Source organism: Eurytemora carolleeae, unplaced genomic scaffold, assembly GCF_000591075.1.
Source record: "Eurytemora carolleeae unplaced genomic scaffold, Eaff_2.0 scaffold710, whole genome shotgun sequence".
In the NCBI taxonomy this organism is placed as follows: domain Eukaryota; kingdom Metazoa; phylum Arthropoda; class Copepoda; order Calanoida; family Temoridae; genus Eurytemora; species Eurytemora carolleeae.
Window position 1 is genome coordinate 12,437 of NW_019396657.1, and position 18,152 is coordinate 30,588.

The 18,152-nt window shown below is 31.6% G+C and overlaps 1 protein-coding gene across 2 annotated transcripts; it reads left to right on the forward strand.

Annotated features, from left to right (window-relative positions):
* Positions 1-1,606: 1,606 nt before the first annotated feature.
* LOC111706998 (solute carrier family 35 member G1) lies at positions 1,607-17,583 on the forward strand. Of its 2 annotated transcripts, XM_023479967.1 has the most exons (20): positions 1,607-1,670; positions 2,813-2,890; positions 3,234-3,279; positions 3,824-3,875; positions 4,369-4,448; positions 5,942-6,020; positions 6,419-6,456; positions 6,909-6,968; positions 7,961-8,020; positions 8,869-8,895; positions 9,446-9,506; positions 10,085-10,154; positions 10,940-10,995; positions 12,168-12,225; positions 12,656-12,740; positions 13,222-13,269; positions 13,812-13,903; positions 15,160-15,223; positions 15,629-15,742; positions 16,962-17,109. In XM_023479967.1, the coding sequence occupies exons 1-20, from the start codon at positions 1,650-1,652 to the stop codon at positions 17,045-17,047; spliced, it is 1,275 nt and encodes a 424-aa protein (XP_023335735.1). In that variant the 5' UTR covers positions 1,607-1,649; the 3' UTR covers positions 17,048-17,109. The 2 variants fall into 2 exon arrangements, with proteins under 2 accessions (XP_023335735.1, XP_023335736.1); XM_023479968.1 differs by lacking the exon at positions 6,909-6,968 and having other exon boundaries at positions 16,962-17,583.
* Positions 17,584-18,152: the final 569 nt, after the last annotated feature.

Here is an 18,152-nt window from a genome sequence, read left to right on the forward strand (position 1 = left end):
TGAAATTTCTGAGGGAAATGTGGAACCAGGTAAATAAATATAAGAAATAAGTTGTTAAAGTAAAAAATTAATTCTGTCTCAATTTGAATTTTATTTCCACAGAAATTGTCTGACTTTAAATTTCTGGTTTTGTACAGGTGTGGTGGGGGGAGGGGGGAATCTGGATTCCCCCCCCCCACCCCTCGAGAGCGAAACTTGTTAGACTTAATTATTTTCTGTGACATTTTGCCCCAACTTTGAATTCAGTCTTAGAGAATATTTTTTGGACCCCCCCATACCTACCTACATATCTTCCCACCTACCAACCTACTTAGCAACCTACCTACTTACCATACCTACCGATCTTGCAACCTACCTATCTACTTAACTACCTGAACCTGCCTATCTATATTTTCTTACCTATCTAACTACCTTCTTACTTATGCGTACTTATCTAGAGTTGTTAATTGTTTTGAAAACGATCGAAAATATGCGATCGTTTCTTATTTCGTTTTTATTATTTTCTTAAAACGAGCGTTTCGTTTTAGAAAAAAACTATCATTTTTGAAAACGAACCACTCGTTTTGAAGTTTCATAAAACGAAAAACGATAGTTCTTTTTAACAACAATCTTTTTTTTAACAAATAACGACCGTTTTTCGGAAAAAAAAATAATAAATTAACGAAAAACGATCTTTTTTAAAACTACAATTAAACCTATAACCCATTACTTTATCTTCTTACCTACTCATTTAATACACTTAACTTACCAAAGTACGTACCATATATTCTTTCTACCCATACCTACCCACCTATCTACCTTTCTACATACCTACCCACCTATCTACCTTTCTACATACCTACCTACTATACTTACTTACCAATGTACGTACCATATAGTCTTTCTACCCATACCTACCCACCTATCTACCTTTCTACATACCTACCTACTATACGTACTTACCAAAGTACGTACCATATATTCTTTCTACACATACCTACCCACCTATCTACCTTTCTACATACCTACCTACTATACGTACTTACCTACCTAGCTACCTAGCTACATACCCAACTACATACAGGGTTACCAACAAAGGATGATTGTTCTAAATTTATTTAGTCAGCTTTCTTGCGTTTTAGGTTCCTTCTTGTAGACCAAAACTGGCTTATTTCTTTGCTTTAACATTTAGAAAACCATACAAATACTCAATTGAATGCAGAAACCAAAAATCAAGTTTCAAATATTCATATTTTTTAGTGTTGGGTCGTCTTTTCAGGCTCATCCTTTATGGGTAATTTTGTGCCTTCTTATCTACCTACCTTCCTACCTACCTACTTACCTACCTACCTATCAACTTACTTGCCTACCTACCTAACTACCAATCTACCTACATTCCCAGCAATCTACCTACATTTCTATCAATCTACCCACATTTATACCTACCTACCTACCTACCTACCTACCTACCTACCTACGTACCTACGTACTTTCCTACCTACCTACCTCCATACCTACCTACCTACCTCCCAACATACCTCCCAGAATACCTACCTATATATGAAACTACCATTCTGCCTTCCTACATACATACTTACCTACCTACCTACCTACCTAACTACTNGTCCAGAGGAAACTCGTTTAGAAGTTTAACTTCATATTCATCATTTATGAGTTTTAAAACGTTCAAGGTAAACAATTATCTAAATACCAGGATACAGAGGTATATACTGGTATACAAGGGAATACAGTGGGATACAGTGGGATACAATGTTATACAGGGGGATACAATTGGATACAGGCTGATACAATAGGTTACAGGGGGATACAATGGGATACAGTCGGATACAATGGAATATAGTGGGATACAGTGGAATACAATGGTATACAGGGGGATACAATTGGATACAGGCCGATACAATAGGTTACAGGGGGATACAATGGCATAAAGTTGGATACAATGGAATATAGTGGGATACAGTGGGATACAATTGTATACAGGGGGATACTATTGGATACAGGGGGATACCATGGTATACAGGGGGATTCAATGGGATACAGGGGAAAAGAATGGTATACAAGTGGATACAATGGGACACAATGGGACACAATGGGATACAATGGGATACAATGGTATACAATGGGATACAATGGTATACAGGGGGATACATTGGTACACAGAGGGATACATTGGTATACAGGGGGATATAATGTTATACAGGGGGATACAATGGGATACAACGAGATACAATGTGATACAACGGGATACAATGGGATACAATGGGATACAATGGGATACAATGAGATACAGGGGGATACTGGGGGATACAGGGGGATACAATGGTATACAGGGGGATTCATTGGTACACAGGGGGATACATTGGTATACAGGGGGATACAATGGGATATAATGGTATACAGGGGGATACAATGGGATATAATGGTATACAGGGGGATACAATGGGATATAATGGTATACAGGGGGATACAATGGGATACAATGGTATACAATGGGATACAATGGTATACAATGGGATACAATGGTATACAATGGGATACAATGGTATACAGGGGGATACAATGGGATACAGGGTGATCTAGGACTGTTATATCTGTTTCAAAGCACCCCTCCCCCCACATTGAAACCTAAAATATTATGCAACGTGATATATCACTTTTTTTGTTTTTTTTTAACATTATTTATTTTATTTTCATTTTATGATAATGTATTGATTACACTTTTACATAGATGGAAGGGGGGAGGGCAAGAGGAAGAAAGGAAGATGGGGGGGGGGAGGGGGAGGGACTTATTACAAATTTTTCCAACTTTTAGTCTTCTGGTCTTAGCCACGGAGCCAGTTTTAGAAGTTGTATCTCGAGACAACAACATGGGTTGGAGCAAATTAATCAGGTATAAGATGTTGTCGTTTAAACATTTAAAAGTGTTTCATTCTAACAATATATACTTTATTATCTTCGTATAAATCCACAAATCAGATTTACGAACAATCATCAATTTTTAGCAGGAAAAAAAAGATTTGCCAATCGGACATCAGTATGAACCTCCCTTACTAAACAATTGGTGGAATTAGTTTGTATAATCTGTTGAAGCAAGTTTGTTCCTTCAAGTCGACCCAATGGGTAGTTTTTAAGACATGTTATAAAACATTTTAGTATTCAATCCTCCAAAAATTAAATCTGTAAATTTATTGTTTTGACATTATTTTGTGAGAGCCATGAAACAAATATTTTAGGGATTTTACGACTGTTCAGAAGGGGATGGAGTGTCATTTTATTCAGGTGATTCCAGTTTTTAATTTATTTAGTGATTAAATGATCTATTGGTTTTATTGTTTCATTTATTTCACGTTGGGTTCCCTTTCAGATTTTCACATGGTTCGTTGGTTCATCAATTCATGGTTTATTGGTTCACTGGTTCAGTAGGTTCATCAATTCATTGGTTCATTAATTCAATGTTTTGTTGGTTTATCTATTCATTGGTTCATTGGTTCACTGGTTCATTAGTTCATTAATTCAATGTTTTTTTTTGGTTCAACAATTCATTGGTTCATTGGTTCACTGGTTCATTGGTTCACTGGTTCATTGATTCATTGATTCAATGTTTTGTTGGTTCATCAACTCATTGGTTCATTGGTTGGCTTATTGTTTAAAAGGGTTATTTTTACTTTATATTACTGGTTCCTACAGAAACATCGGTTAGTAGCTTGATGATTAACAATTTTTACAAGATGTATTTTTAGTTAAAGGGGGGGGGGGGGGTGTGGTTCCTAAAAAAATATATTTCATTAAACAAATTTACATTTTTGACAAAATGATATTTTAGTTGAAGGAGCAGAAAATATAATTGTTAATGAACCTGAACACACTGTTAAAAGGTATTATTTAATCAATAATATACAATTAAAAAGGAAGTTTGGTGAATTTAAATGCGTTTTCAAGTATGAATTAGTTTTTACTTAATCTGTTTTTGAAAACTGTTTCTTGCTCGATTAAAACACTTTTCTGTCGGAACTTTTTTTTTTATTTTCCATTGATCTGATTTAGACTTGAATGATACCGTTGTGAATCTTAGAGTCACATACAATTACTCCTACAGTCCCTTTAAGATCTTAGATTTTATTAATTTCTTGGTTTTGGAATATATACAAAGTTTTCGTTTTGTTTTTGGAGAAAATGCAGAAATAAATAATATGATGTTTGTTGTAGGATATCTGAAACAGAAACAGAATTGAAAAATAAATAATATGATGTTTGTTGTAGGATATCTGAAACAGAAACAGAATTGAAAAATAAATAATATGATGTTTGTTGCAGGATATCTGAAACAGAAACAGAATTAAAAAATAAATAATATGATGTTTGTTGTAGGATATCTGAAACAGAAACAGAATTGAAAAAGCCAAGATTGTTGTTAACAACTTACACCGGATACTTTTTAACTTTAATTGGTAAGTTTTATAAAATTTTTTTTTCATGTTTAAAGGGAGTGTTCGCGAAAAATGAAAGGGGCAAATTGGAACATACGACTTAGACCGTAAAAATAATTAATTAATATCATAGTCATCGATTATCTTTCGCCACATTTGTATATAGTTTATATTTTATAATATGTTTTGATTTTGTTTTTTAAAATAATATTTAGCTTACAACTTGTTTTCGAACATTCCTGCAAAATATGAAAATGTCGTCTTTATTACCAAAAATCCTCGAAAAAGGAATAAATGTTTTTATAAGTAACTCTCAGGTCATAACAATTAAAACATATTATTAAAAATCAACTATTTACAAATGTGGCGAAAGATAGACTATAGGTTGTAATATCTGAATGATTTGTTTGAAATTAAATTGATTTTTTTACGGTCTAAGTCGTATGTTGCAATTTTCTCAATTTGTATGGACGCCATGTTATTCGGTATGAGATGTCTTTAACAATTTTCTCCTTATAAACGCAACAGATAGAAGCAAGATTAGTAGCGATCAAAAGCGCTTTTTTATCTCATTAAGCCTATACCCCCTTTCATTTTTCGCGAACACTCCCTTGAAGATGAAAAGTTTTTTGGTAGGGATGTCATGTCAGTTTAAATTGATAAATTTGCTTTATGAGGCTCAAATCAGGTTGAGAACTTATACAGGATTTTTCATCTGTAATTGTTATGTTTTTGATAATGTTTTTATCTTGAATAAATAGGAGGGATGATAATTACTTTAAATTTTTTAAATCGGTCTAAGTTTCCTATAGCTGTGCTAATTGTAAAACAAAAAATAGAAAATTAACACTATTATTTTGACAGGACGTCGTTGCTATTTGGACCTGAATTTTCTCTATATCTCAAAGGTTCTCGCCTTTTCAGATTATATTATGTCCCTCGCTAAAGATCAGGGCAAAATTAAATCTAAAAAGGCGAGAACTTTCTCAATAAAGAGATACTTTCTCTCCAAAAACTTTAAACCACTGCAAACCAAAATAACAGTGTTATAAATAGTTATTTTCATTGAAAGGAACTTTCCCAAACATGTGAATTTTAAGTTTTTATGACGGGGGATTGAGTTTAAATATATAAATATATAATGAAGACAAAATAAAATATATCAAACTTCAAAAGTACGTGCAGGGCGCTTTTTTAAGAGCTAAACACTTGCCTCAAATTCTAATTCTCTGACTCTTGTATCTTTGCAACCTGATACTGTAGGACCTCTTCCCAAACTATGAAGTCGACATAGATTTAACTGTCAAAGTTTGAAATATCAAAGGTTAACACCTTTTAGGTGGCAAAAATATATTTGTAGTAAAATTACAAATTACGATGAAGAGTCAGCAAACTTAAGAATAAAACTTTTCATGGAACAAAATATGAGATATTTTGGAATACAATTTTTTTGTTTTGTTTTTGAAAATAAAAATATTTATGGTTTTCATATTAAATTGTTTGTTATACTCCAGGTGGTATTCTGTATACAGCTAGTAGCGCGCTGATCAACCTGGTTCCAGAGATCAATCCTTGGACTCTCATTATACTCAGGTCAGGTAGATTAAAGGTATTGTTGACCAAATTAGGCAGATCGATTAAAGGGTTGACGAAATTAGGTAGATTAAAGGAATTGTTGACGAAATTAGGTAGATTAAAGGGAATGTTGACGAAATTAGGTAGATTAAAGGGATTGTTGACGAAATTAGGTAGATTAAAAGGGATTGTTGACGAAATTAGGTAGATTAAAGGGATTGTTGACGAAATTAGGTAGATTAAAGGGAATGTTGACGAAATTAGGTAGATTAAAGGAATTGTTGACGAAATTAGGTAGATTAAAGGGAATGTTGACGAAATTAGGTAGATTAAAGGAATTGTTGACGAAATTAGGTNGGCACTACCCCCCTGGTAGGAGGCGAAAAGACGATACATTATTTTATATTTTATTTTAGGTGTTTAGTGCAATTGATATTGATGGTTCCTGTTTTAGGAATGTACTAATATTTAACAAAACAACTTTTTTCTTATTATTTAACATTTTGAAGGGACTGTAACCTTAATTTCAAATGACCCTCCATGGCCGGTAAGATGGCAACGCCCGATTCAGAACGATACCCTTGAAACCTTAATCTGATCAAAAATTATGGAATACAACATTTTTGTTTTGTTTTTACTCGAAAAGTATTCAATTCTGATAATCTCTTCATTATTTCTTATAAATAAGAAATGCACAAGTCACTTTTACAGAAAAACCACAAAAGTTAGTAAATAAAAACATAGACAAATGTTTTAATTTTACCGTTGTAAATTTGGCATTGCCATCTTTGCATAGAGAGTCAATTATAATTACGCTGACAGTTTCCCTTTAAACAGTTTCCCAGAAATTTCTATTGAAAAAGCATTTATTTTTGTTCCTTTTTGTCAAATATATTAATTAAAAAGTGTGGACAAGAACCAACCCTCTTGGTCCTTCAGGACTCAGACTCAAAATAATAATGCAAGGTAGTTTTTTCTTTTATTTCTCAAAGTGGGACAAAACTCAAGATATCTTGAATGTCGTATCTATCATTGAATGAAACTTTAAATTACAATTAATTGACCGTTTAAAGAGACTGTATGTTTGATTTTAAATGACCCTCCCTTTATATTTTCTTATCAAGCACGAATTAGATATCAATTTTCTTGTTTTTGGAAAACTGATTATTTTTAAATATGGTTTCTCTGCAAAAGTGACTTGCGCATTTCTTGCAGTATTAAAGAGAAATAAAATAGGATTCATTTGATAACAAAGAGACTTTTAAAGGTGTATAATTTCAACGCAAGAACGTAAATTCGTATTTTAAATATCTCCAGATTGGATGGTTCCCGGAAAAAACGTTTCTTACAATTATCTAACAAACCGAACGAAAATTCGACTAACTTGTTGTGAAGGAACACGTTAAGAAAATAAAATAAACTCTTATCATTGAAAATTAACGATTTTATGAAGTAATTAGTTTCTGTAATGTTTGATTGTTCACAAACTTTTTCCGTAGATTTCCTGAAATTTTTTTTGAAAAGACGCAGACCATTCCTTCCTAAAATTTTACACAAAAACATCTCAATTTTTTAAATGAATACAAAAATTTTCTCTATAATACTGCACTTCTGGTTCAAATAAGTTAACTAACTGCATTCTTTCGAAGGTTCAAAGGTACCGTTGTGAATTGGACATTGCAGTCATTACATGAAGGGTCACTTAAAATTACGCTTACAACCCCTTTTTAAATTACTTAGAGCTCGTTGTTGATTTTTAATAGCATTCTCAGAACAAAGGTTAAATCAAAATGTTTTGCACGTCTAAGTAGCTTTTTGGAAAGAGTGCACATTTTTTACAATTTTTGTCATCAGTTAACTATCTGAGATCTTTAATGGTGACCCTGAGTTAACATTTTTTCTCATAAAAATATTCAATGTTAATCATAGATTTTAAAAAGTTTTTTTTTAAATCTCAGGAATAGTGGGAGGCGTGCTGCTGTTGGCTATCTATCTATCCATTAACAGACTTCCAACAGGAAAACTGCAAGATTTCAAAATTAATGTAATATAAAGAAAAAAGTTAATTTATTTTTTTCAGACTTTTCAAATATGATTTTTGTAAGTACCCCACAAAAAGTCCCAAAATATTTTGCTTTCCATACACTTAGGGAATAGTTTTAAGGGTAAGATAAAGGGGGAGGATAAAGTCATACCCCCCACCCTCTCACCTATAGCAAGTTTCTTTTTTCTCTGTTAAAATGTTTTATAATGACATGTTATCTTTATGAACAATATTTAGTTTATGAACGGGTGAATTAGTTTTTCTTGATTGAAACTTTCTTTTTATCTATTTCTTTATTTGGTTGCACTACCTGTCGGCGAGGGCGTATACAGAAATAAATTAAAGGGGGGCCAATTTTTTTGCCCCCTCCTAGGGGGGGGGCAAAGTTTTAACAATTAATTCAAAACATTTGGCTTCATGTATACTTAAAGGTACACATACAGTCCAATTACCTTACAAGTACTACTTTATCTCTTCTTCAAATTTAACTAGCAGAAAAAAAACAGAACTAATTTTTTTTATGTTCTTCACTCTTCAGTTTCAGATTTGAAAAGTATGATAGCTCTGAGTCCTAAGGGGGGCTACGCAGATCTAGAGGGAGGCACTACCCCCCTTCCCCCCCCCTTTATACCATTTTGAGCTGTCCCGTTTTCAGAAAAAATCCGTAACATTTTTTCCGAGTGAAAAATTCAATGATCAACACAATAGAGCGGCGAGGGGATTTAAGTTTTAGTTCAACGGAGGGGGGGGGGGGACATTTTTTGGATTGGAATTCAGTATTTTTCTAAAATATTTCTAGAATAATTTGCATTTAATATTTAGATGTTGTAGCACTCTTCTTCTTTTCAGGTGGAAAGCATTTCATTTTTATTGACATTTTTTAAGCTACCACATTTTCAAATATATATTATTTTAAGTAATTTCTATTTTAAAATAAAGAAAGGAGCCTTTATCCGAGCATTGATTAAAATTAACGAATATTTTAGAAGGATTTAAGTTTTATCCACACACTTGTATATATTCCCTTTGCAACCTGATGTCCTAGACCTTAGATATTTCAAACTATAAATTCTGTTAGATCAAATAATCTAAGTATGAAATATAAAAGGATTACAACTTAAGAATGCAAATCAAAGTTTTTGGCTAAGACTCAATTCCTTTGTCAAGATTTTAATTTATTAATTAAATAACAATTGTTTAAGTACCGCTTGTCAATTTTGAAGATAAAAAAGTTCTGTTAAAGAACCCGCTTTAATATATTTTAGACCATGGCTAACTATCAGAAATTAAAAACTAATCAAAATTCTTTCCGTAATTCCCATGTTCTTGATCCTTGGACACTTATTTGGTCTGCCAATCATTGAAAACGCATTTTTTTACAATTATTTTTTATTTTCAGTTCCCGGATTCGCTATGGTTCTATCTGCAGCTATCTTGAAAGAACATTTTGCAATTTTCAGGAAAATTTTTCTTTATTTTTTTCTACAAAATTTGAAAATGATGAAATTTTTACTTCATAGCTCTTGGAAAGCGTTAAATGATGTTTTAAATAATGTTATTAAATTGAGAATCAAATTAAAATGATAAGCAAAAAAATAGTTTTAGCAAGGTTATAATGCAAGGAAAGTTATTTAAGAGGTGTACGCATCTTTTGTACTGCAGTGCACTGTATCTGGGCGGTAATGTAAACACAAGACGGATGTCGAAGCCTGAAATGGGATCCATCTTTCACATAACAAATTAATGAAGTTTTCTGATCATAGGAAACCATTAATGTGAATTATCAAAATTTTCAAAATTTAATGCTTTTAACCTCCTGGGATACTAAACGAACACTGAGTCTTGATTACGAATTTCAGAGAGAACTGGTTTCAATATCTACGCAGAGTATACACAACTGCAATTAACTTTCCTTGAGTTTTAGCTAATCACGATTCTTAAAAATTGAAATCAAGAAAACATTACCTATTTGAATATTTGATTGCTTTGTTTTGTAAAATAATTTCAATATTTGTGATGAAAAAAAATTAATTTTTAGAGCCTTCATTATACTGATTGTATTGTCAGGAACATTTCTACTAATTCACCCGACCACTATATTTTCACAGGTGGGATTTTAACGCTTTTTATTTGACCCTTTAAAGGGACTGTTGGCGTAAAGTTATAGTGGAAGATAACATGAAATAAAACATAATAAAAATAATAAATAATAAATAATATAATAATAATAATAATAATTACTTCAGAGTTGTGAATTAGAATTTAAAGATATCGTTGTAAATCCTGGAAATATATCTCTTAAAATGGAGAATAGCAAGAAATTATGCGTATAGTCTCTTTTATACTGCTTTAATAATCTCCTCATAGTTTTGAAAACTCAAATCTAAACATTAATATCTTTCTAACTATTCACTTTTCTTTATACAGGGTGTCCCAATAAACATGGGAATTAAGAGACGATTTTAATAAATTGATAACGTCTTTAAGTAAATGATCTTTTTGATTAAGTATGGTGATGCCTACTAGAGTTAAGAATTTAAAAAAAAAATTTTTCATTGTAAACTGTATTGTACTTTGTAATATCAGAAATTCCTTTATACCAACACATATTCAGTCTTCACTGTTTATCTTGCAGAAATGTTACAGAACGTTTTGCAGAATAACAAAACAGGCTTTTATTTAATCCGTTTGCATGAAATAAAATCTAGCAGATGTAACTTTATTTTGGTCATTGAAATAATGTAAAACAAAGAAAATATATTACAAAGACGATTTCATATTTGTCTCTTAAGTCCCATGTTTATTTTCAACAAAAGGAGCATAGTACCAATTTAAAAAAAAGTTAAAGGTCCAATGTTGGATATTGTTATTAAACGAGGATTTTTTGTTCTAGATTGTAAATGTTTTACCCTTAAATGGTTCAGTACTCCTGGAGGAAGATATTTCAAAGTAAGTTTTTTATAAATATAGATTAATATTTTTCAAAAATCTTTTAATCTTCTAAAATGGCATTTGTGCGAAAAAAGTTGTTTTTAGTTACTAGGAAAGTTTTGTTTCTCACGCCGAACCTATTGAGATGTAACAAGTTACTTATCCGCCCTACAACGGGAAATACAGGGTTACCTACAATGGACGAGACTGCAAAGACGACCGATAACTTGTAAAATATAACGATTCTAAGTTCAAAATAAGTCTTCTGCCTAAAATAAAGTGTTTTAATGTCTTATTTAATGATTTGGCAAAGAAAGAAAAAAGATCACAGTTTCAGGGAATCATGTATTTAAAGATATTGATAGTATAAATTCTCTACAGTCGTCTCTGAAGTCTCATCCTTTGTGGATAACCCTGTATTAGGTGTGTTAAATTCCATATGAAATTGATAAATCTGAAATAATTTCCTTGCGACCTGAAATACCTGAAATATCAAAATTGAATATAGATTTAAATTTCTCTTTGTTAGTATCAATATTTAAAAGTAAATGTATTTAAGACTCTTACAAAAAATGACAGTAGCAAGGCTGCTAGAAGGTCGTCTTTGATCAAATTTCCGTCATTTAATTGTAAATAAAATTCTGGAGTTAAAAATCAGAAACAACCTCTAGTCCTGCCATTTCAAAAATGTGGTCTGTTTTTTGTGCCGTCAATATTACTGGGGATATGTCAGATTTTGGGTTTTATTTAATAAATCGCAATCCAAACGAAATTCTCAATGACACGGGTAATAATGACCGACCACATTTTGGCAATGCCGGGACTAGGAGAATTGTGTGGTTAATGTTTCAATAATTGTACATGTATATAAGAAGGGTTAATGATCAATGTCAGAAATTATATTAGAGTACAACGACGACCTACTAGTCTTCTCTCAAATGTCATGTTCCATGGGACACCCTGCAGATAAAATCTATTTCTATATTCGAATGTATGATTGAAGTTTGGTGTAAAAAGTTTAATCTTGATTCAAAGGAACTTTGAAATAATAATTAACATCCATGACAAAATATTCCTAAATCAAAAACCTAAAAGTGGTATCTCCTCTTCATTTTGGCGAAAAGTCTCCTGAAAGGGAGGTGACAGCACAAAACTTGCAGATTACAATTGGTCCATTTTCTTGTTTTCAGTTTACCAACACTTCTTGTCAGAATTAATATTCTTGGTTGGCCTATAAACTTTAAACAGGTAGATTTTAATAATATTTAAACATATTTTTTTTTCAATAATTACAGTGGTAGGCGTGTTTGTCAATACAATGAGGAATATTTTCTATTTTATTTAATGATAAAAAGATTTTAAAAGATTAAACGTGGTTTTTTTAATTTTAGTTTTTGTTTCCATCTTTTCGTGTGTCCAATTTCCAAAATTTAAATAGAAAATCATCTTTATTGTATTGAACTTTATGCACGACGACGCTGTAAATTTGATTCTGGGGCATTCATTCATATTCTACAATAGCATTATTATCTCTTCTTAAGGCACCCTATCATTTTTCTTTCAAAATGTATCCTTTAGAACTGCAAAGTTTTTTTAGGAGCCTCTTGAGCCTTGAGCCTTAGGAGGCCTAATTTACGTTAAGTTATTGCCTTTTCAAGATATATATTGGTATGTTCAGGCGAATTTTAGTTTAAATGAGATCAACCTTGACAACCTTGATGCTATAGGGATAATAGCATCTCTCTCAACACCAATTTTAACAGGTAATAGTCAAGTTTAATCCCTATATATCTTTGAAACCTGATGGTGAAAACCTTTCAAACTTAGACTATTTGATCCAACAGAAATCATAGTTAAAATATCAAAGATCTGCGACATAGACTCCCAGAAATATAGGAAAATAAGAATTTGAGTTTGTGGCATTGCATCAGTTACGTGCAACTCTGTTTACAGAGCATGACTTAATGAAATTATGTTGGAATGAAATGATGAAATCATGAACTGATGAACTGATGAACTGATGAACTGATGGACTGATGAACTGATGGACTGATGAACTGATGAACTGATGAACTGATGAACTGATGAACTGATGAACTGATGAATTGATGAAACTTGATGTTTTTTTTTCTGTGAAAATAGATTCTTTTCTATTGGGTTTCTACTCAAAATAAAGAGAAATGTAAGGATTAAGTATTTTTCAAGCTATTAATCTGATAAAGGTTCAAAGGTTAAATTTTCTAGCATATCTCTGTATACTGATGAAACAGTGCCAGATAATTCATTTCTCAGGTAACATTTTCATTTTGTTTGTTTGTCTTAAACTAGCAATAAAAACACTTAAAAACTCTTAAGTTTATATACAGTGAGAACCAAAAAACTTAAGTCCAATAAACATGGGACACAGCAAATGAGCAGTGTAAACAGACCAATTTAACTAACTAAGTAATTTAATAAGTATTTAGTATAACTATTCGCTTTGTAACAGCATGCAAAAACATTGTTATAATGTAACGTTTTTCTATTCCATTGTTTTCTGGTTCTCCCTGTATATATATATTTAAATAGACATTTTAACACATTTTTTAATACTTATGCAAAAGTACATGTTTTAACATTAAACTTTGCAAAAATAAAATAACAAAAGTTTCGATTAGAAAGTTAGAATTTGAGGCGCGGTTGATTTTTAAGTTCCGTTGCTTTTTAAATCAACATTTAAACCTTTGATTTTACCTTTCCATTCACAGAACTCAAAACTTTCTTCTTTGTTGACTATTTAAAAAGTTTGCAGAACACAATCTGATCTTAAGAATATGATGAATATATTTTTTTAGTTTCCTTATTCTGGACCGGTTTGGGAGGACTAGGAGTCTCAGTTCCAGCATTATTTATTCTTGGACAAGTTAACATTTTCCAGGGAGTCGAGGTAAAAATCAAATTCAAATTAGGAAATTTAAAAATATATATTACTTATATCTGCATGGTTACCCAGAGCTGGGAGCTTTAGAATGGATAACCTTTAATCCCAACTACTTAATCCGAATATCCACTTTGGAAACTTTTAATTTTAGTCCTTAATCCACTCTTTTTCTCTCTCTTTTGATATCTGTAATTGTTTTCTCCAATGAGAGTCCAGGAATATAGTTCATAAATTGTACTGACCAATTACAGCCTTGAAAATAATTCTATCCCATGAGAGAAATCAGCAATTTCCAACAAATAAAGAATATGTTGTCGGCCATTTTAATAATTAAGCGGTTAACAAAAATAGTTGATAATACGTTTGAGATTCTTTTTTAGCCAATTTTAACTATTGTATTAATAAATAAATGGGTGATTAATTAAGTGAAGGCCCTTCCAATCAAGAAAACGAACACATCTGGCGTTCTTAGAATCAAATTTGTTGATCTAAATATTTAATCTCGAGACTAACATAATCTAAAGATTAACAAAAAGAGAGGATTAAGCAATAATCACGATATCCACCATTCTAAAGTTCCCAGCTCAGAGAGGATGAGACATTAGACACTATTTTACGGAATTACTATAACAATCTGTTTCCTTACATTCATATTTGTTCTACCACTGTAAACTTGTTTCCTTCTTTGCTAAACCATAAAATAAGCTTTCGATAGTATATGTTCAAGGCAGAAGATTTACATTAACCTAAAAATCGTCATAGTCGTCTTCTGTCTTTAATAATTATAATTTATAACACTGTTACTTTGGTTCGCAGTGTTATACAGATTTTGGACAGACATTTTCCTTTTATCAAGAAGGTTCAAGTCTATTTAGATTTAATTTTGTTCCGAGCTTTAGCGAGGGACAAAATTAAGTCCAAAAACTTTATCGTCGTGCCAAAATAATAGTGTTTAAGGTAATCTAATGAAACGTTTGTGTACTTATTTCTAGATGAAATAAGCTTACTTTATAGCACGTTCATCATGAAATTCACGATGAAGTGAGTAATAATGATAAAGTACACAATAGTTTCATAAGAATTTTTATTAACTAAAATCTTATCAAATTGAATACAACTTTTAGTGGAAACAACCATATTTGAGCTGCGTCTCAAATTTAAGCCGCGGCTCAAATTCTTTAAATTCGGCCTTAAGATTAACAAAATTGACTTTCATAACAGAAGTACCACATCCTTTACCTGTTTATTTTTCTGTCTTTCAGGAATGGTGTTTTGGATTTCTAATCGGGGCTCTAGGTTTAGCTGGTAATATGTTTCTAGTCAAAGGTACACTTTTAAAACTTGAAAATTCATGTTTTAAATTTTTCAGATGTAAAACAGCTCATCTGATCCATATTTGTCGTTTTTCTACCTTAACACTGCTGAATTCTAAAAATGTCTTTCTTTTCCAGTTGTCTCAATTTGTAAATTACTTAAATGTAAAAGCCCCAATTTAAGAAAAAAAAAATTATGGTAAATAAATTTCATTTATCTATTATCAGAGGAAGGTTCAAAGGGACCATTTAGTTATTTGACTCTCATTACCGGCCAAGGTATTCAGCCCAATAATTCTCTCATTTTTCATTGATTTGAAATTGTTACCTAAAAATTGCCAAATATCCCAAAATAAATTAAATTTAAAGCTTCCTTTTTCGAACAATTCATGGCAGATTTTATTATTTTCTGTTTCAGGAGCTTGTATGACAAACCCTGGTAAAATGATAAGCTTACTAAGTGTGGAACTAGTAACCGCATACATTCTTCAAATATCTGTTTTTAAAACGTATCCAACTACCCTAGATATAGGTGAGTTTAAAGTTTTAGAGCGTTTTCTGAGGACGGTAGAGTTACAGTTTGGTTTACAGCACTTTATTATGTTTTATTTTCTTAAAATTTCGCGGATTTTTACGTTTTCTTTTGTTGATTTTTCAGAATTAGAAACAACATGTTTGAATTATGTCAGGTGTCGTCAATGTTCAGGGGCGGATACAGGGGGTCGGGAGTGGGGGGACATTCGTCCCCCTGAATTCGGAATTTTTTGTTCCTATTTTCAGAATAGCTTATCAATAGCATGCTAAAGGGAAAGAAACCCTAGTGCAAAACAGGAAAAATATCTGTCATAATAAACTATAATGTATGAAAAGTAAAAAAATCTAGTTTTTTAGTCTTTAGTCATTAATTTCAACTCTTTTTGGAGTCTTTTAAGTCAAAAAATTTTTTTCGCCTGCCCCGCGATTTTTTATTCCTAATTCCTAATTATGAACTTTTTTGTTCCTAAAAAATCTTGCCCCCCCCCCCTCACTTAAATCCTGTATCCGCCCCTGTCAATGTTGTATATCTATATAATAAAACAAGACATTCGTATATATACATATGTTGCGAATAGCCGGCCAAACGGCTCGACCGATTGGGCTTACATTTTTTGTGGACACTCATGGGTGACCGGGGGTGTTATAGGCTAAAAAAATTCTGTTATTTTTTCAAAAAAATTTTGTTTTCAATTTTTTAAAAGTGTTTTTTCAAATATTTTTTTCAAATTTCGTTTTTTTCCACGGCCAACGCCGGGTTCTTCAGCTAGTATTATATAAGGTTATACAATTCTCTGTATGTGCTAGAAAGTAGGTAAATGTCGTCTTTATTGCAATGGACACTCGAAATCCTTATATGAGGTCACTGGTACTGAACTATCAGTCTTAACAACCATCTCATCTAATGGATATTGATTGTGCTAACAGGTTTAAAACTTAAATATGCCGTTAGGATTATAGTTTTTAATCTTTGATTTCGTTTATATTTAGTGAGCCGCAAAATTTATTATTCTTTAAAATAAGCAGTGACGTCATATGAGGACTTAGAGTGTCCATTGCTATAAAGGTCGTATTTACTTACATTTAGGTGCATCCATATCATCTAACCTTGTTATACAACCTTATATAACACAAAATAAACATTTACAAACATATCCAACATATCGTTCTCTATATTTGTTGTAGACAATAAAAATTTAATCTGTTTTTTTTTTCAGTTGGAGCCATATTGGTTGCTTTTTGCCTATCTTTGCTACTCATTGAGGACTTTTTAGTAGCAAAAATATCATCGAAATGGTTTTAGATATTTTTTCCTAAAAAAGCTTTAGCTGTGCAAGTCATATTATATAAATGGACCTAGTTTTATTACTTTTATTAATCAGCAATATTATTAACTTAGAAAGAGTTTAAAATATGCTTGAAAGAACTCTCTTAAAATGTATTTTAACGTTCTTGCACAGACAAATGGTGTTTTTTTTTAAATTTTAATCAGATGTTTGGCTATCGGAAGAGTCTGACTACTTCTCTATGTCTAGTCAATATTGGCTTTAAATTATAAACAATCTCGAACTTAAAATAATAGATTCGGACAAAGTTTAGTTGACATTTTATGAGAGATTCATTATTGTTTAATGCACAATTTTCAGTTGTGAACTTAAGGTTTTATGCACAATTTTCAGTTGTGAACTTAAGGTTTTATGCACAATTTTCAGTTGTTAACTTAAAGTTTAATGCAAAAATTTTCAGTTGTGAACTTAAGGTTTTATGCGTGATGAATTAAGTTTAATCGGCTGTGTTTAGATAATTGAAAGTATTTTATTTGAATAAAATGTATTATTGCCTAATATTTATTCATATCAGGAGATATAGCGTTGTATTGTGGTCAGTGTTTATATCAATACAAGGAAGACGACTATTTATTTAAGTTTATTTTTAGCAATCTTATCTTTCTTGCAGGTAAATGAGAAGAAGCTGATAAGTGACAGCTTCTTTTTGTTTCCATGTTCATGTGTAATCTATATCCATTCAGTTTGAAAGCTGGGCACAAATCAAAAATTGAAATAGTTGTCTTTATTGTATTGATAAATACGACAACGATTGTAGATTAGATTAAATGTTTGTGATCAAAGTTGTTGACAAGGTTGGTTACTTTCGATAATTATTTCGGATAAATTTCGGTTGCACAGCTTTCTTGAGTTGGTTGCACTTTTCTGTAGGTCAGACTGTAGGTCGGATGCACACCATTACTTTTTTTTAGAATAAAACTATTATATGGGGCTCTTTAAAACTGTTCCGCATAAGCATGACTATTCATTTATTTTCGCATATACTGAGATTTTATATACAGGGTGTCCAACATCACATTTGACCGAGAACGGGTCTAAATTACGATTTTCGGGACTAATTAG

Coding starts and splice junctions, on each gene's coding strand:
- LOC111706998 (XM_023479967.1), top strand. CDS start 1,650: ATGAGTTTTAAAACGTTCAAG. Junction 3,280..3,823: donor TGGAGTGTCATTTTATTCAG/GTGATTCCAGTT, acceptor ATGATATTTTAG/TTGAAGGAGCAGAAAATATA. Junction 8,021..8,868: donor CATTAACAGACTTCCAACAG/GAAAACTGCAAG, acceptor TTTAATATTTAG/ATGTTGTAGCACTCTTCTTC.